The sequence below is a fragment of the Melanerpes formicivorus genome, unplaced genomic scaffold (assembly GCF_026170545.1).
Source record: "Melanerpes formicivorus ecotype bairdi unplaced genomic scaffold, bMelFor1.0.p_v2 SCAF_3, whole genome shotgun sequence".
NCBI lineage: Eukaryota > Metazoa > Chordata > Aves > Piciformes > Picidae > Melanerpes > Melanerpes formicivorus.
In genome coordinates, this window is record NW_027142355.1 from 42,593,548 (window position 1) to 42,612,716 (window position 19,169).

Sequence of the window (19,169 nt, forward strand, 5' to 3'; positions counted from 1 at the left end):
CTGTTATACTGTGATACAGTAAGTGGCTGCTGAACCTGTAACTTCTCCCAGCTCCATGCAGATGCTAGTGCCTACCTATCCTTGCTTGTCAGATCAACCAAGGCTCTACAGAACAGGTAGTTCTCAAGAGGTCATCCTTATTAATTCTCCTTCTTTGTATCTATGCATCCTGATAGGACTCTCTGACAAGATCCAGGAGCCTAAGGCTTTTGTGGCAGGGGATAGGGGAGTGCAGGAGAAAGCACTGGAACAAGTTGCTTTGTCTGTGCTGCTGTGGGGCTCCAAAACTGAGTGTCTGTTAACAAAGTGTTACAAGGAGAGCCTGCCCATTTCAGGCCTTGCCTGGCTAGAGAGAGAATCCTGCTAGCACACAATCCAGGAGGAGGGGCCTCAAAGTGTCTCCCACTGCCTTCTCCAAGTGGGTCAGTGCTGAACTAGCAGCTTGCAGCTTACTGGGGGCTTTGCCTGGTTGGGTCCTGAAACCTCCAGAGTTTCCACAGTGGGCAAACTGCCCCCATCTTGCAAATCAGCCACAGACTTTCAGGCTCTGGCGTGCTGGCATGGTTTGCTCTGTGTTTGCACCCATTAGAGGGCTTCTAATACACGCAGCCCTTCCAGGGAGTGCTGTATTTGCCCAGCAGCTGGTTTGAGGGTGCACGTAGAACAGTCTTCCTCCCTGTATGTATTTGTCAGGTCAGCTGGCACAAAAGCAAGGTTTAAATTATTCTTTATGCACTGGGGATACAAATACACGGATTTTGGACATTCTTGGAACCCACTAGCAAGACCTAGTGTTACTGTACTGAAGGGTAACTGGCAAAGCAGCAGCTGTCATCTGCTTTCCTACCACTGCTGCTACTCTCTCTCTGTACCTTCCTTCTTCTGCAACTCACTCAAGCCACAAACCTACGGAAGGAGCAGCAGCCCATCTCTGTTCTCTGGAAACTTTCCATCACCTTCCAGGGCTCATGGTTTCCATCAGAATGGATGGAACCTACAGTTTGCTTCTCTGGGGCTGGGCAAGGTCACACTAGGGGAGAGTAAGATATGGAGGCTATTTCCATTTCAGAGTCGTTATCTGAACATGCTGCTTCGGAATGCAATTAAACCATAGCCTCTTTTTTGCTCTGCTGCTTTGGCACTGCCTCATTTGTGCCTGGCTTTGTACTTCAATGCTAGTGAAGAGGAAAAATGATGGGTTTAAGTAAAGTGCCTGAAACCTACATTGAATCATTTTGGTTGGAAAATAACTTCAAGATGATTGTGTCCAACCATTATCCAACTCTACTAAGGCTGGTGCTAAGCCATGTCTCTCAGCACCCCATCTCGGTGTCTTTTAAACACTTCGAGGGCTGTGGCTTCTTTGAGGACCCTTTCAGTAAAGAAGTATCATGGTATATTAGAGGTTGGAAGGGACCTCAAGGGATCAGTGGGTTCTACTACCCAATCTAACCTCCCCTGGTGCAACTTGAGGCTATTTCCTCTTGTCCTATCACTTGTTACTAGGAGGAGACACACACACACACACACTCCCCTTGGCTACAAACTCCTTTTCAGGGAGTTGAAGCAAGTGAGAAGGTCTTCCCTCAGCCTCCTTTTCTCCAGACTCAACACCCCTAGTTCTTTCAGCCACTCCTCATGAGACTCATTCTCGAAACCTTTCACCACTTTTGTTGCCCTGCTGTGGACCCACTCCAGCACCTCAATGTTTTTATTTTAGTGAGGGCCCAAAAATTGAACCCAGTACTCCAGGCATGACCTCACCGATGCTGAGTCCAGGGGAACGATCATTTCCTTGGGCCTCCTGCTCACTTCTCCTGCTACAGGTCAGGATGCTGTTGGCCCTCCTGGCCACTTTGACACACCAACATCTCCACATCTTTTTTCTGATGAGATGCTTTCCACCCACTCTTCCTCAAGCTTGGAGCATTGGAGGGGGTCGTGACCCAAGTGCACAACCTGGTCCTTGCTGTGTTAAATCTCATATTGTTGGCCTCAACACATCAAAGCCATGTCCCTCTGCAGAGCTTGCCTACCTTCAAGCAGATCCCCCACTCCCTCCCATCCCAGTGTCACCTGCGAATGGAGTGAGAGAGGATTCAATCCTTTGACCAGTCATTAATAAGGATATTAGCGAGAGCAGTAGACTCGACTCCAAGAGTGGAATCAGGTCTATTCAGAGGCACGGTGACATGCTTTAACGTTGCTCGTGAAGAGCATGTAGAGGCTGCAGTGGTCTCTTCTTTCGCGAGAAGGGAGCTGGGGTTCCTCCGCAGGTTTTCCGCCGGCTCCTCACGCTCCCCGATCAGAGGCGTCCTCGGTGGTGGTTTCGCCTCCCGCCCTCACCCCTTGACGGTTGCGTGCCCAAAGGGAAACGCTGACGCACCGGAGCCGCTCGTCTCCGGAGCAACGGAGGCGGTGCCCGGCCGGGGGCAGCGTCTCCCCGTCGCGCCACGCCGGCGGCCGCAGCCGCGCCCAGCCGGGCCGGGGGCGGGCTGGCTTCGTGGCCGTCTGCCGGGCGGGGCGCAGCGTCCCGCGGCCACCTGACCGTGCGGGCGGGCGGCGGCTCCGCTCCTCTCTTCGCAGGGCTCCCGCTTCGCTCCCACCTGCCGCCATGTGCGAGCCCAGCAAGCAGGACATCGCCGCCATCTTCAAGCGGCTCCGCTCCATCCCCACCAACAAGGTAAGGCCGCCGGGCCGGGCCCCGGGGCGGTGCGGGGCGCGGCTGCGCTCTGCCGCTGTGACACGTTGCACTGCCGGCTGGGCGGGCGGAGAGGAGCGACCGCACCGCGCCCCGCCCAGCCCCCGACGCCCTGGGGTGTCCCCCAGTCTGGCTGTGGCGCCCGGGGGTGCTCTGTGTGGGGAGAGAAGGGCCGGGCAGCGGCAGCGGGGAATCCCTTCTCGCCATCCGCTTGGCAGCTCCGGCCGAGCCGGCGAGCTGTCCGCTGGCGGGAGCGGGGGGAAGCCCTCCGGGGGGAAGCGCAGCTCCGCCCGGGTACCGGCCAGCTCGGCTCAGCTGGACATAAAAAGCGAGTCCCAGAACTCTGCGTGGCAACGTGGAGTACTGAATTCGATTTTCCCTCTTCACTCCCTTTTCCTCCTTTTCCTTTTGTTTTTCCTTCCTTCCCCATCTTCCTCTCCTCCGCCTCCCTCCCCCCCGTTTTTGTTTTGTTTCCCTCGAGGCAGCAGAGCCTGTTGTGGCACAGCTGCTTCTGTGGCGATAAAGGGTCATATTTTCTCATGGCTGTGGATTAGCCCCGTGGCGGCTCTGTAATTCGTGAGCGTTGTGAGGTCCTGCTGTTGTTTCCGTACCTCCGGTCTGGAGGTGTGCGGTGGCTGGCTGTCAGCTGGGAAAGGTGCCTTGGACTGCTGGGTGGCATGGCAAATGTGTGGGCGGATGTGTTCCTGTGCGGCTTTTCGCTGCCATCTACTCCATTGTCTTGGCTTTGTGATACCCAGTGTGGACATATCTGAGAGCATATGCTAGGAAGCTTAGGCTTAGCACTATGAAGTGCCAACACTGGGTTTTTTTTCCCGGGAATATGTGAGTCTTTGTTCCAAAACTAACTTCCACACTTTGAATTGCCAGTATCTGCAGGGGGCTACAGGAAGGCTGGGGAGGGACTGCTCAGGATCTCAGGGAGTGATAGGACTAGGGGGAATGGAATGAAGCTGGAGGTGGGGAGATTCAGGCTGGATGTGAGGAGGAGGTTCTTCACCATGAGAGTGGTGAAACCCTGGAATGGGTTGTCCAGGGAGGTGGTTGGGGCCCTGTCCCTGGAGGTGTTTCAGCCCAGGCTGGCTGAGGCTCTGGCCAGGCTAATGTAGTGTGGGGTGTCCCTGCCCATGGCAGGGGGGTTGGAACTGGATGATGCTTGTGGTCCCTTCCAACCCTGACTGATACTACTATGATACTACTACTATGAACACAAATCATTAGGACTGTGTGGACCATTGCCATGTCTGGTTTCTCAGGAAGCAGATCTCAAAGATGAACCAACTAATTTTTAGCACAAGCATTCTTAAAACTTGCCTTTACGATGGGGTAAAAAGCCTATCAAAGAAAGGCCCTGGTTCCAAAGGGGGAGACAGGGAAAAGGCTTTTTACAGCTTCCTGAAATTCACACCCTGTGTCTAAGAGGTTGAGTACTTCTGCAAGGCTGTGTGATGGGTTTCTCTGTGTTGAGAGCACGAGAGAATCAGAAGATGCTGCCTGTAGCTGGTGAGGATAGAAGACCTGAGGATGGAGGGCCTTGAACAATTCTGAACTCGTGTGCTCAACTTAGTGAGGTGGTTATGGTACCTGTGTCTGCTCAGGCGTGTCTGTCCCTCAGGCATGTCAGGTGCAGCAGAGACACTTAGTGCCAACGTTAACAAAGCACTCCTGGCACAGTGTGTGCTGCCATTCAGATTGTGTCAGGTTTAGAAGGAGCAGTTCAGGTGCAGAGAACTTGTATTAGCACTGCAATGAAACCCCAGTTTTGCTGACCCATAAAAAGAGAGAGATGAATGAAGGAGGGTGGGAAACGTCAACAGCAGAGTCCAGGCAAGGCATCTGGTGTTAGAAACTCAGCACTTCCCCAAGCTTCCCAAAGCAGAGTCTCGTGCATCAGAGCTCAGCAGATAACTAATAGAATGATCCAGTAGTAGGGTCAGCTCAGGCATGGTGCCTCAGGAGGGGGATCCCAAACAACCCTTTGCTTTCTCTTCCCTGGGTGTTTATAGCCTTACAAACTGTTCACCCACCCTTCACAAATCTTCCATGCACTCTTTGCTCCAATGGTGATTCTCCTCTGAGATCCTCTCACACATTCTGACTCCTTATGGGGTTCCCTCACTGTCTCCAGGCAGCAGACTGTTCCCTTCATTAGGTGCAGCTGCTGTTTATGCCTGTATCCTCCTTCTCTTTTGGTCTGTGCTGGCTCTAGAGGTTTTGTCTTGCTTGAAGAGATACAATTTCTGTCCAAGTGAACTTGTACACAGGTGAAAAGCTTACAGCTTTTGGCCTCAGGCTTCAGCAAATCCATCTCTCCACGTTACCTGAGTAACCAAACAGCATACTGAATCACACAGCATTATTGTTCTGAATGATCCATTCTGTTTAAAACTTTATTAGAATAAACCAAACCAGGTTGGAAGAGACCTTCAAGATCATCGTGTCCAACCCATCAACCAATCCAACCCACCCAAGCAGCTAACCCATGGCACCAAGCACCCCAGCAAGTCTCCTCCTGAACACCTCCAATGATGGCGACTCCACCACCTCCACAGGCAGCCCATTCCAATGGGCAATCACTCTCTCTGTGTAGAACTTCTTCCTAACATCCAACCTAACATCCTAACATCCATGTCCCAGTGGAGGCCAGTGACAAGCGGAGTCCCTCAGGGATCAGTCCTGGGACCTGTCTTGTTCAACATCTTTGTGGGTGCCATGGACAGTGGCATTGAGTGCACCCTCAGCAAGTTTGCTGATGACACCAAGCTGTGTGGTGCAGCAGACAGCTGGAGGGAAGGGAGGCCATCCAGAGGGACCTTGACAGGCTGGAGAGGTGGGCACAAGCCAACCTCATGAAGTTCAATAAGAGCAAGTGCAGGGTCCTGCATCTGGGTCGAGGCAATCCCAGGCACAAATACAGGCTGGGCAGTGACTGGCTGGAGGGTAGCCCTGAGGAGAGAGACTTGGGGGTGCTGGTGGACAAAAAGCTCAACATGAGCTCTCAGTGTGCACTTGCAGCCCAGAAAGCCAATCAGATCCTGGGCTGCATCAGAAGTGTGGCCAGCAGGTCGAGGGAGGTGATCCTCCCCCTCTACTCAGCCCTGGTGAGACCCCACCTGGAGTACTGTGTCCAGTTCTGGAGCCCCTATTACAAGAGGGATGTGGAGGTGCTGGAACGTGTCCAGAGAAGGGCCAGGAGGATGAGCAGAGGGCTGGAGCACCTCTCCTATGAGGACAGACTGAAGGAGTTGGGGCTGTTCAGTCTGGAGAAGAGAAGGCTCCGAGGAGACCTAATTGTCGCCTTCCAGTATCTGAAGGGGGCTACAGGAAGGCAGGGGAGGGACTGCTCAGGATATCAGGTAGTGATAGGACTAGGGGGAATGGAATGAAGCTGGAGGTGGGGAGATTCAGGCTGGATGTGAGGAGGAGGTTCTTCACCATGAGAGTGGTGAAACCCTGGAATGGGTTGTCCAGGGAGGTGGTCGAGGCCCCGTCCCTGGGGGTGTTTAAGACCAGGCTGGATGAGGCTCTGTCCAGCCTGATCTAGTGTGGGGTGTCCCTACCCATGGCAGGGGGGTTGGAACTAGATGATCCTTGTGGTCCCTTCCAACCCTGAATGAAACTATGAAACTATGAAACCTGAACCTCCCCTGGCGCAGCCTGAGACTGTGTCCTCTTGTTCTGGTGCTGGGTGCCTGGGAGAAGAGACCAACCTCTGCCTGTCTACAACCTCCCTTCAGGTAGTTGTAGAGAGTGATAAGGTCACCCCTGAGTCTCCTCCTCTCCAGGCTAAGCTAAAGAACTAATGTTTCTTAACAGAGCTTAGGAAAGCAATTAACATTTAAATAGATATGTGCAGGTTAGTTTGTGGATTATGGTGTGTTTAGGATGATGTTTGAAATGAATCAATCTGTAATTTGATTGTAGTTTCCTTTTCAGAGCATGAGAAAGCTTGGTTTTTCCCTTTAGTGTGTCTTTAGATATTAAGTAACATAGAGCTGCCTGTCAAGACTTAACAAACAAGTTGCAGTTATTAAATAGGATGTATTTTGTGTATGTAAGACTGTTCATAGTCCTTAAATTACCTGATGCTGTTTGAGTGTTTGTGAAGTGTACTTGTCTTGAGGACCTGCACCTCGTGAGCCTGTGCTTTATAGTCTCTTTTGATTAGAGGCTGCCCAGAGAGGTTGTGGAGTCTCCATCTCTGGAGGCGTTCCAGACCCACCTGGGCATGTTCCTGTGTGATTTACTTGAGGTGATTCTGCTCTAGTAGTGGTGTTGAACTAGATGGTCTGCAGAAGTCCTGCCCAACCCTTGCCATGTTGTGTTTCTGTAGTATATCATCACAGTACATCAGAGGTTGGAAGGGGCCTCAATGGACCGTCGGGTCCAACCCCCCTGCTGAAGGGGCTGGGGTTGCTTAGCCTGGAGAGGAGGAGACTCAGGGGTGACCTTATTGCTCTCTACAACTACCTGAAGGGAGGTTGTAGACAGGCAGAGGTTGGTCTCTTCTCCCAGGCAGCCAGCACCAGAACAAGAGGACACAGTCTCAGGCTGTGCCAGGGGAGGCTTAGGCTGGAGGTGAGGAGGAAGTTCTACACAGAGAGTGATTGCCCATTGGAATGGGCTGCCTGGGGAGGTGGTGGAGTCCCCATCCCTGGAGGTGTTCAGGAGGAGACTTGATGGGGTGCTTGGTGCCATGGGTTAGTTGTTTAGGTGGTGTTGGATTGGTCGATGGGTTTGACACGATGATCTAGAAAGTCTCTTCCAACCTGGTCTATTCTATTCTAGTCCAACCTGTCACCACAGGCCTCATGACTAAACCATGGCACCGAGTGCCACATCCAGTACACTTTGGTTTTGAAATGGGAGCAGTTTCATAGGTTCACTCTGAAACTGGTTTGAGTTTTGTCTGATTCTTCTCACAGTTTGCATGGTGGGAAGCACTTTAAGCAAACTAAGCAAAATGAGTCTAAGAGTCAGACATGCTTCTGTTCCTGTTGCATAACATAACAGAAGTGGCAGTTTTTACATCCCCTTCCCAAGGCAATTAGGTATTCCTGCTTGCATCACGTCCCTACAAGCTACAGGTTTTATGCCTATGAGTCACATGCATGGGTGTGTGGTGAATAGCTGATAGAGAGCCCTGCAGGAGTGAAGATAGAGTGGTGTGCTTCCTTCCAAGGTGATGCAACTGACTTTCAGAAATGCTTGTAAGAAGTGTAGGGGACAGGAGGAGAGTCTTCAGGGATGTGTATAACTGAACTTTGAACAGGAGGTTTTTAACTACCTGCTCATACCCAAGATTCTCCTCTCCCATTTGGACTCAGGGAATTCCCACAAAATTTAGGACTGAGTCTGCTTTGCTCTCCGGCATTAGAAACAAGACTGGGGCTGTTCCCTGAGCTTCGGGTTTAAGTAGACTTTTCTCCTGTTTTGTTGTCCCCAACCTCCTTTTGACCTTGTCAGAAAAAGGCTGAAAATAGCCAGATGAGACTGGTGTTGGTTTTGAAGGAACTGCTTTGAAGAATAGAGGTAACTGGGGGGTGGGGGGAGGAAGGAAAAAGAGTTCTGACTGCTGAGGCTGTGTGATCTTAGAATATGGCACAAGTGAAGAGTTATTTTGTCTCCACCTCCCTAAATTCCACCTGCACTTGTTTTAGGGACTTCCTGAATAGAGCTTCTACCAGGGAGACCAGGAGATTCTTGGGTTTGCCCATGCAGTAGTTGTGGGCATACTTCCTTTTACCTGGTCTGTAGTACAGGTGGCTGAAAGGTTGATGCAGCAGTACAGGCGTGATGCATCGTACTGATAGCCACGTCTGGCGGAGTGTAGGCTAGGCAGTTCACGTTTGTTCTGAGGGTCAAGGATCCTGTATAGAAAAGCAGATAAAGTGTCATTAGTCCTGCTGATAACTGCAGTCACATGGAAATGCTAACTGCAGACTCAGTGGTGTGTCATGAAGACAGTCTGCCTTTGGGAAGATCTTTCTCAAACCCTTTCATATTTCAGTGGTGCAAGAAGTCCTGCGTTAAGCACGTGCTTGAGCTGGGCTGGTGTGCTTTCTCTGCCCTGCTTTCTCAGCCTGTGGTCCCTGTGTGCACTGGGAAGGAGGGCCCTTAGTCCTGTCTAATGAGGGCAAAGACACACAAGTGTGGGTGCGTTGCATAACTCCTCCTTACAAAATGAGGACAATGTGAAGCTGTCTTGTCGGCGAACCGATGAATAGAAGGATGAGTTAACCAAGCTTTGCCACTGCAAGGGGGCTAGCATGACTGTGTGATACAACTGTAAGATGTTATGCTCAAGTCCCCTTACTTATCTTTAAGGTATGTATCTCTTTAAGGTGTGTTTTGACTGTGGAGCGAAGAACCCTAGCTGGGCAAGCATAACATATGGAGTTTTTCTCTGTATTGATTGTTCAGGGACGCATCGGTCACTGGGGGTTCATCTCAGTTTCATTCGGTAAGTAGTCTGTGTGTTCCTATGCAAACATTGTGTCTTTAGGGCTTCTGCTTGTTTGCTCAGGTACCAGCTCAGGAAGGAGAACCCTTCCTCCTGTCAGCTGCTCTATCAGATCTTGCTAATGTTTGCATTGGCTTTGATTTATCTGATAGCTGCTTGGCGGTTGGGCACATAGGGTAGGGTTCAGTCCCATTTGTGTTGTGCACCTTTCCCCCCAGCTCCTTGTTGTGTTAGCAGTCTGTACTTGGTGGCAGGTCTGTTTCTACATCAAAGATGATAAACATGAAGAATGGAGTAAGCATCTTGAGGTGTTTTGTTGTCCCTCCAAATCAAGACTGAGGCAAACACTACTTTACTCTTTTCAGTGGAGTGACAGTATAGTGGTCACACAGATAATCTGACCCCCAGAGAGCCATTTCAGTCAGCTAAGCAGCACTTTGCCATCTTAGCTCCTTGGAGCAGTTCTTCATGCTGTTAGCTCAGTGCTAGTACTGCGGTAGTGTAAGTGGCTGCCCCCTTTTGGCAGCTGCTTGCCTTACCTTAGCTGGTGCAGTACAGTCTGCACCCTGAGCCCGACACGTGTCAGGTGAGATCCTAGCTGCTGACCTTTATGTTGTAATAAATAATTAGGTATTTGAAATGCAAGATTCTGTTTGAAGTGAGAACAATGCAGCCAAAAATGGATTGCAGATAAGAGCTGCTGTTTCCCATCAGCCAAAATTCATCTGCTGCGTTTCCATAGAACCATAGGATGGCTTCAGTTGGAGAAGACCTTTAAGATCATAAATCCAACCACTGTGTGCAAGAGCCTCTGAAGAATACCTCATTAATCATCATGGTCTTCATTTTACTCCTAGTCAGTGAGCCCCAAATTTTATCTTATGACACAACATTCAGGTAGTCACTTTGTGTGTGACTTTATCTGCTGGTAAGAAAGTTCAAATAGGATAGGATAGGATAGAATAGAATAAACCAGGGTGGAAGAGACCTTCAAGATCATTGTCCCCAACCTATCATCCAACACCACCTAATCAGCTAACCCATGGCACCAAGCACCCTGTCAAGTCTCCCCCTGAACACCTCCAGTGATGGTGACTCCACCACCTCCCCAGGCAGCCCATTCCAATGGGCAATCACTCTCTCTGTGTAGAACTTCCTCCTCACCTCCAGACTAAACCTCCCCTGGTGCAGCCTGAGACTGTGTCCTCTTGTTCTGGTGCTGGCTGCCTGGGAGAAGAGACCAACCTCTGCCTGTCTACAACCTCCCTTCAGGTAGTTGTAGAGAGCAATGAGGTGTTCCAAGCCCCTCCCCTGCTTCATTGCCCTTCTCTGGACACACTCCAGCAACTCAACCTCCTTCCTAAACTGAGGAGCCCAGAACTGTACCCAGTTCCCCTGGATGTATCTGATTGGTGCTTTTTAAAAGGGAAGACCTGTCAGCCAGGGGATGCAGCTTTTTCAAGCTTTTACAGAAAAGCTGTGGCAGTTCTCCATGGCTTTGTTAATGCCTTTTGCCCCCTGTGTGCTGTTGCCCATTTCTGTGCTCATTTTTCTGTGTAGATGCATGTTTTTCACCTTACCAAAACAAAGGGGGGTGAGAGAAAAACACACAGGAAAAAAATGGTAAAAAGATTTTCAGTGGCTTTGGAGATATCATAAAAAATGTTTCCCTCTGTTTAGATCTACAGAACTGGATTCCAATTGGTCTTGGTTTCAGCTGAGATGCATGCAAGTTGGAGGCAATGCCAACGCTGTATGTACTGCTAAGTATTTGCTTTGTAAGAGGCAGAAGGCCTGGAAGTCATTGTCTGTCCTTACTGCTTCACATCCTGGGGACATTTGAGTTTTCCAGTCCATTTCTCTCTCTTTTTTTTTCCTCTTCTTGTTTTAATATTTATTCAAATGCTGATTTCATTCTTCTTGCAGCTTTTTCTCTCCTGGTATAGCTTGCAGATGTTTTGTTTTTTCTCACATTGTTGGGGGAGGAAGATCACCAGAAAGGCCAGGCCGGGTTCCTTGTCAATGCATGTCTCATTTCACAGGGAAAGCTGCTGGAAGATGGCTTGCCAGCAGCCTGTAAACCTAGCTTATGGGCACCCCCCTCTGATCATTCCTTACATCACTAATGAAACTGGCATGCCAGAGTCAGTCACACTGAAGTCAAGATCTGATTTATGCTTGAGGTGCAGCTGAAGTACGCTGAAGACAGGCTGCAGTGTCAGGGAGGAGATAGCAGTGCTTTGGTTTGAGCCAGTTCATACTGGCTGCTACTCTCCAGTTCAGTTTTTGTGTACTTCCCCATAGGTTTGTTACACAGTGGTTTTGTAAAGTGAAGTTACACTGACTGCTGTATTGCTCTTAATCTCTTTTCTAATGAGGTTTTCCCTTGTTTTTGCAAAGATTGACTACCACTAGCTGAGATTGCTTCCCTAAGATCATAGTATCACAGTATCAGTCAGAGTTGGAAAGGACCACAAGGATCATCTAGTTCCAACCCCCCTGCCATGGGCAGGGACACCCCACACTAGATCAGCCTGGCCAGAGCCTCATCCAGCCTGGGCTTAAACACCTCCAGGGACAGGGCCCCAACCACCTCCCTGGACAACCCATTCCAGGGCTTCACCACTCTCATGGGGAAGAACTTCCAGTATCTGAAGGGGGCTACAAGAAGGCTGGGGAGGGACTGCTCAGGATGTCAGGCAGTGATAGGACTAGGGGGAATGGAATGAAGCTGGAGGTGGGGAGATTCAGGCTGGAGGTGAGGAGGAAGTTCTTCCCCATGAGAGTGGTGAAGCCCTGGAATGGGTTGTCCAGGGAGGTGGTCGAGGCCCTGTCCCTGGAGGTGTTTAAGCCCAGGCTGGCTGAGGCTGTGGCCAGCCTGATGTAGTGTGGGGTGTCCCTGCCCATGGCAGGGGGGTTGGAACTAGGTGATCCTTGTGGTCCTTTCCAACCCTGACTGATACTGTGATACTGACAAATCAGTTTAACCTCTTTTCTACACTTACCTTTTCAGAACTAGGAGTCTGTGTATGTGATGCCAAGCTTGCAGTTGTCTGTGCTTTTGAAACATCTCTCTAGTGTATGTGGTGACTTCTGTTGCTTTATTTACACATGAAGAGGTTGCCAGAAAGGAGTTTTCTTCTTTCTGGCGATCTACACCGATTTCATCATTTAAAAGCTCAGGCTTGGGTAGAGGAGCAGAGGATTTCACTGCATGTTACTCATGTTATGCTAAATGATCTGTTTGCCCCCTCACAGTCTGCCTTCTTCCATCAACACGGCTGCACAACCACCGATACCAATGCGAAGTACAACAGCCGAGTTGCCCAGCTTTACAAGGAGAAGATTAAGTCACTGGCAACACAGGCAACAAGAAAGTATGGTACTGATGTGAGTAGTGCATGCCCTGTGTTGTTAAGGTTTCTGACAAGCTTTATCTTCTTTCCCTTTTGAGTCCTTTGAGGTTTCTAATTAGTAATGCAAAAGACTGTCTTCAGGATGCACATGGAGGTGAACAGGTAAGCTGGGGAGTAAACTGTTTTCAGCTGCCCTTTCTTTGGTTGCAAAAGAGTATTGAGATGGAGCCCAGGTGGGTCTTTCCTTTCTGGGTTGTTCAAAACATTTGCAGGAACTTACAGGAGTTCTAGGCAGAAACTTGAGGTATTCCTCAAAATGGAAGCATCTTTGGTTGCAGGTGTGCTTCAAAATTACGTTAGTTTTATGGCATAACTAAAATGGTTTGCTTATGAGTGTCCTTGGAGTGCAGATAGAATAGACCAGACCAGAACAGGTTGGAAGAGACCTTCAAGATCATCGTGTCCAACCTATCATCCATCACCACCTAAATAAAGTGGTTAGGCAAAATTGCAACCAAATAAATTTGTTAGGAAAAAACCCCAAAGTCATAACCTGAACAATACAAATAGTTATAAAATCAGTGCCTGAGAAGAAATAAATCATGCAGTTGTCCTGTAAAATTCTCTCTCTCTCTCAATTCTAGCTATGGACAGATGGGTGTGGAATGCCACCGTTATCACCTCAAAGCAAAGAGGAAGACTTCTTTGCATCTCATGTTTCTCCCAAGGTACAGATTACTTGCATCTAATTCTTGTTAGGTTAACTCTGTGAGGAATATGAAACCCTGAAAGAAAACCTTGTCTAGAAAGGGTGGGCCAGTGAGTTAACATCGGTCTGCTTTTCCTTTTGTGGGCCCCAAAACTCTGCCAGGGTATGACCCACTTTCTGAGGTGCCAATTTAGACTGACACAAATAGCAGCTAAAGGTGAAATGAAACTGTGTGTTCATTTTTTGCAGCCATTCAGTTGCACTGGGACTGATGAACCCTTGCTTGAGAGTGCTCTGGTTAAAACTATGTGGCAATTTTGGGGTTTAATCAGGAAAGTTTAACAGTTTTGAGACATTTGATGAGCAGAAGCCTTTATTTCTTCCTCCAAAATACTTACATCCTCTTAGAATGTGTTAAAGTAACTTCCTGAAGCGGTCTACTACTTTGGGGTTTTGTTTATTTGATCCTATCTCCTTATGGGGTTTATCATAGTATCAGTCAGGGTTGGAAGGGACCACAAGGATCATCCAGTTCCAACCCCCCTGCCATGGGCAGGGACACCCCACACTAGATCAGCCTGGCCAGAGCCTCATCCAGCCTGGGCTTAAACACCTCCAGGGACAGGGCCTCAACCACCTCCCTGGACAACCCATTCCAGGGCTTCACCACTGTCATGGGGAAGAACTTCCTCCTCACCTCCAGCCTGAATCTCCCCACCTCCAGCTTCATTCCATTCCCCCTAGTCCTGTCACTCCCTGAGATCCTGAGCAGTCCCTCCCCAGCCTTTTTGTAGCCCCCTGCAGATACTGGATCAATGGATCAACTGGATGTCACAGATCAATGTTTTGGAGCTACTCTTGCATCTGGTGCTTGAAAAATACCAGGGAAAACCACTTTAGTAGTTGCTGTCTTCAGCTCAGAGCAGTTAAGTTATTACCACACCTACTATTCCTAAATCCTGCAACAATATTAACTGTTCTGCTATGACTGCTTTGTACTACAGTAGTTGCAATCTGTGAACACCTAAAACATGAGGCATGCTTTGGGACAGAGAAAAAAAGACAAGAGCTTGAGTTTATCAGATCAGCCTTGTTGTGGAAACTCTCCACTAGTTCATATGCATATTAATTCCCCTGTCATGATGGTGTGGTTGTGCATGTGTATTAGCATCCAGCAATAAAATCCTGTGCCAGTTGCTTATATGTGCATCTGCACAAAGAACACAATTGGAACTACAATAGAATAGAATAGAGCAGGTTGGAAGAGACCTTCAAGATCATCGTGTCCAACCTATCATCCAACACCACCTCATCAACTAACCCATGGCACCAAGCATCAAGTCTCCTCCTGAACACCTCCAGTGATGGTGACTCCACCACCTCCCAGGGCAGCCCATTCCAATTCCATTTAAGTGGCTTCCTAATGTGTATGAGGTGCTTAAGGCTGAAAAACCCACTGTAATTCCCTTTTTGTCCCACTTTGGTTACTCAGTTGTCACATCTCAAAATGTGACTCTTGTAGTTGTGAGCTTTCAAAATGGGTACATTTTAAAGGTAAATTCAGCCTGGGTCATGCCTTCAGGTGGGCCTGGGTCATGCCTTCAGGTGGGCCTGGGTCATGCCTTCAGCTGGGCCTGGGTCATGCCTTCAGCCTGGCCTGGGTCATGCCTTCAGCTGGGCCTGGGTCATGCCTTCAGATAGATTTATTCAGATATGTATTTTTTTTATCTTAGGATCTTCTACTGCAGACAATATTTCAGTGCCTTATAAAAATACATTTCAGCATCTCTGAAAGAATGAAAGAGTGTTTGCATGTTGCCAGCTGGGAAGATCTGTGTGTTACTGCATGCCTGCAGATGTGCATTTCAAAGTCTATGCCCCCAGGCCTGTTGAAAACCAGTTTTAAACCTAGAATCCATAATCACAAGAATCTGATCTTGACTAACCAGCGGTGCTTAGGCAGTCTGTGAGCTCAGTGCTTGTATTTATTGTATTCTGTGTTCTGTGCACTTCTGATTTTGTGACCATTTCTTGTTTTTAAGGTGAAGAATACAGAGTGGGTGTTGTCAGAGCCAGAGCCAATTTCTCTGCAGCAGAAGACTTCAGAAAGTACTCCTGAGTGCTATGAAGGTACAACTGATTCTTTGTTAACAATAAGCCACTAGATGGATAAGGAACTGGCTTGATGGCCGCACCCAAAGAGTGGCTGTCCATGGCTCCATGTCCCAGTGGAGGCCAGGGACAAGCAGAGTCCCTCAGGGATCAGTCCTGGGACCTGTCTTATTCAACATCTTTGTGGGTGCACCCTCAGCAAGTCTGCTGATGACACCAAGCTGTGTGGTGCAGCAGACAGGATGGAGGGAAGGGAGGCCATCCAGAGGGACCTGGACAGGCTGGAGAGGTGGGCACAAGCCAACCTCAGGAGGTTCAACAAGACCAAGGGCAGGGTCCTGCATCTGGGTCGAGGCAATCCCAGGCACAAATCCAGGCTGGGCAGGGACTGGCTGGAAAGCAGCCCTGAGGAGAGAGACTTGGGGGTGCTGGGGGAGGAGAAGCTCACCAGGAGCTCTCAGTGTGCACTTGCAGCCCAGAAAGCCAATCAGATCCTGGGCTGCATCAGGAGAAGTGTGGCCAGCAGGGCAAGGGAGGTGATCCTCCCCCTCTACTCAGCCCTGGTGAGACCCCACCTGGAGTACTGCCTCCAGTTCTGGAGCCCCTATTCCAAGAGGGATGTGGAGGTGCTGGAAGGTGTCCAGAGAAGGGCCACGAGGATGATCAGAGGGCTGGAGCTGCTCTGCTGTGAGGACAGACTGAAGGAGTTGGGGCTGTTCAGTCTGGAGCAGAGAAGGCTCCCAGGTGACCTCATTGTGGCCTTCCAGGATCTGAAGGGGGCTACAGGAAGGCTGGGGAGGGACTGCTCAGGATCTCAGGGAGTGATAGGAGTAGGGGGAATGGAATGAAGCTGGAGGTGGAGAGATTCAGGCTGGAGGTGAGGAGGAAGTTCTTCCCCAGGAGAGTGGTGAAGCCCTGGAATGGGTTGTCCAGGGAGGTGGTTGGGGCCCTGTCCCTGGAGGTGTTTAAGCCCAGGCTGATCTAGTGTGGGGTGTCCCTGCCCATGGCAGGGGGGTTGGAACTGGGTGATCCTTGTGGTCCGTTCCACCCCTGACTGATACTATGATAAGCTGCATTTTTCTGTTATCTCTTTGCTTTGAACTCTTTTCACCCCATTTCAATAACAAGCTAACCATGCTGATGGTGCAGGAATTTTGGCAAGGGCCTTTCAGAGGTGCCAGAGAGGGTGGCACTGCTGCTCCCTTCAATAATGTTTAATAGAAATTCCAATTCAAATTTCATTCAGAAGAGTTCAGATGAATCTTTGAGTGCCTGCTGCTCTTTTAGTGCCTGGTCAAGCTGTGACAGAAATAACAAATGTCAGACAGCAGCCTGAGTGCAGTGAGTTGTGCTTTGGCATTTTGAACACTCTGAAGCACTTTGTGATGCTCTTACCCTTGTTCTCACTCTGTTGTAGGGCCGGAACACGGACCGAGTGTCGACTGCCTTAGTACATCACCCAAAGCTGCATTAGGTAATGAGTGTAAGCAGAAGAATGTAGCAATCACAGCAGTGTACTTCAATAGCCACTTGTACAGAGGATGTGTGACTGCCAAGAGGTGTGGAATTCTCACTTCAGTATCACAGTGTGTGTGACACAGCTGAAACACCTGAGTGTGTGTTGCAGCTACTTCTGTCAAACTACTCCTAAGGAGTCAGTGCTGTTCTGGTTTTATCTATCTTACCTTAGCTGACCTGATGTAATACAGTGTCCTCAGTGCCCAGAATCTTCATTCACTTAACACTAAAGAGTATACCATATGCTATAAGTAAGTGGGGGGAAAAAAACCAACTTGATGAAAATACAATAGCAGAAGATACATCCAGTGATCCAGGCACCAGTGGTGTGCCCCAGGGAGCAGTGCTGGGCCCTGTGCTCTTTAACATCCTCATTGATGATCTGGATGAGGGCATTGAGTCCATCAGCAGTAAATGTGCAGATGACACCAAGCTGGGGGCAGGAGTTGATCTGCTGGAGGGTAGAGAGGCTCTGCAGAGGGACCTCAACAGGCTGGACAGATGGGCAGAGGCCAAGGGCAGGAGATTGAACACATCCAAGTGCCAGGTGCTGCACATTGGCCACAACAACCCCATGCAGTGCTACAGGCTGGGGTCAGAGTGGCTGGAGAGCAGCCAGGCAGAGAGGGACCTGGGGGTGCTGGTTGATGGTAGGCTGAACATGAGCCTGCAGTGTGCCCAGGCAGCCAGGAGGGCCAATGACTGGGACTAGCTCAGTATTTTGGGATGGTTTGGTGCTCACTGGTTTTGTATTCACTTGGTCTGATAATGCTTGTCCTTTTGTTTATGATGATACAGGTGTGTTGTATCAGCTTCATTGATGGTTTAAACATAAGCAGTGCCTTTGTATCTTGGGAACATCTTGGAAATGGTGCAAGATTGAGTGGACCTCTAGCTTGACTCAGAGTAGCAAATCCTATATCCTTGTTCTGTTTACTAACAGGTGTCTGCAACTGAAAGCTGAGCTGTCATTTTATTCCCAGTCTGTATTTGCATATCCTCAATCAGAGGTTTCCTATGTTTTCTTGGAGACACTCAGAGCTCATCAGAGCTCATGTAACTCAGTTTAGCATCTCAGTCTCTTAGCTTAGAAACTGTACTGCTCCAGGGCATTAACAAAACCTCCAGAAACTGTTTTGAGCCTGATGTTGTGGAAATTCTCTCTGCTGTTCTGGAATTAATGAAACTGTCTGTCAAATAATGCACTTCTGATCTTTGCAGAGAATACCACCTTCATGAAAAAGAAGCCCCATCAAGCTAAGAAGGGGGTAAGTGTGTGTCAGTAAGTTCTACTTTATGCTGTACTGCAGACCCGTGGAAGTGTGTAGATTGCAGTATGGGAGTGTGTCATGTGAATTAGCACTAAACTACTTGTAACAGTTGGTGAAACTAAGAAGGAATTGACAATGGTTTCTGTATCAAAACAGTCAGTGGTCTGTTTGCAAATGGTTATTGTTAAGGTGCAGCTGTCCAACAGGTCACTGCTATTACCTGTGGGTTCTTTTCTGACCTCAGACAAATTCTAAGCCTGTTGTGATGTATGTAGCTCACTGAACAGACTGGACTCCCATGTGTAACTCTCAGTGTCATTTCTGGGTGCTCTCTGGACCTCATAATTCTTTAGAATTGAGTAAAATAAGAACGTCAAAGCACACCTTGATGTCAAGGTCTGTATCCTGCTTCTGTTCGATTCCTTTCGCAGCCATCCTTCAGTGAACTCCACTGGTGCCCAGTAACCTTTCCTCTTGCTGCTGATACTGGGTTGCAGGTCTTATTTAGGCTTTTGCCTGAGTTAGTTGGCAGTGAGATCCTTTTGTAGCAAATCCTGAAAACAGGGAGTTTCAGTTGCACTTTCAAGTGGCTAAATATGCCTGTGTGGCATACTTGGTGAATGTAAGTTGAGCATGAGGCATCCAGCTGTGTGTTTCTGAAGCAGTTCTCATACCACACAGCAGTGGTTGGTGTTTGGTTGGATTTATAAGTAACTTGCAGCAGAATTCAAGATTCAAGGTAGTTTACAGATGTCTTTCTAGATGGGGTCTGAGCACTTTCTTAGCCATCTGATCTCAGTTTAAGAAGGACATTGAGACACTTGAAGGTGTCCAGAGAAGGGCAACAAGGCTGGGGAGAGGCCTTGAGCACAGCCCTGTGAGGAGAGGCTGAGGGAGCTGGGGTTGTTTAGCCTGGAGAGGAGGAGGCTCAGGGGAGACCTCATTGCTCTCTACAACTACCTGAAGGGAGGTTGTAGACAGGCAGAGGTTGGTCTCTTCTCCCAGGCAATCAGCACCAGAG

At 49.2% G+C, this 19,169-nt stretch overlaps 1 protein-coding gene across 4 annotated transcripts in view; it reads left to right on the plus strand.

Annotated features, from left to right (window-relative positions):
• Positions 1-2,458: 2,458 nt before the first annotated feature.
• ARFGAP3 (ADP ribosylation factor GTPase activating protein 3) overlaps positions 2,459-19,169 on the plus strand; it is a 29,562-nt gene continuing 12,851 nt past the window's right edge. Inside the window, exons 1-8 of one of the 4 annotated variants that reach the window (XM_068170836.1) lie at positions 2,459-2,683; positions 9,064-9,182; positions 10,863-10,935; positions 12,441-12,572; positions 13,183-13,266; positions 15,290-15,377; positions 16,777-16,833; positions 18,099-18,145. In XM_068170836.1, the coding sequence (XP_068026937.1) occupies positions 2,615-2,683; positions 9,064-9,182; positions 10,863-10,935; positions 12,441-12,572; positions 13,183-13,266; positions 15,290-15,377; positions 16,777-16,833; positions 18,099-18,145 (669 nt within the window). In that variant the 5' untranslated portion in view covers positions 2,459-2,614. The other 3 variants (XM_068170834.1, XM_068170838.1, XM_068170837.1) reach the window with 3 other exon arrangements.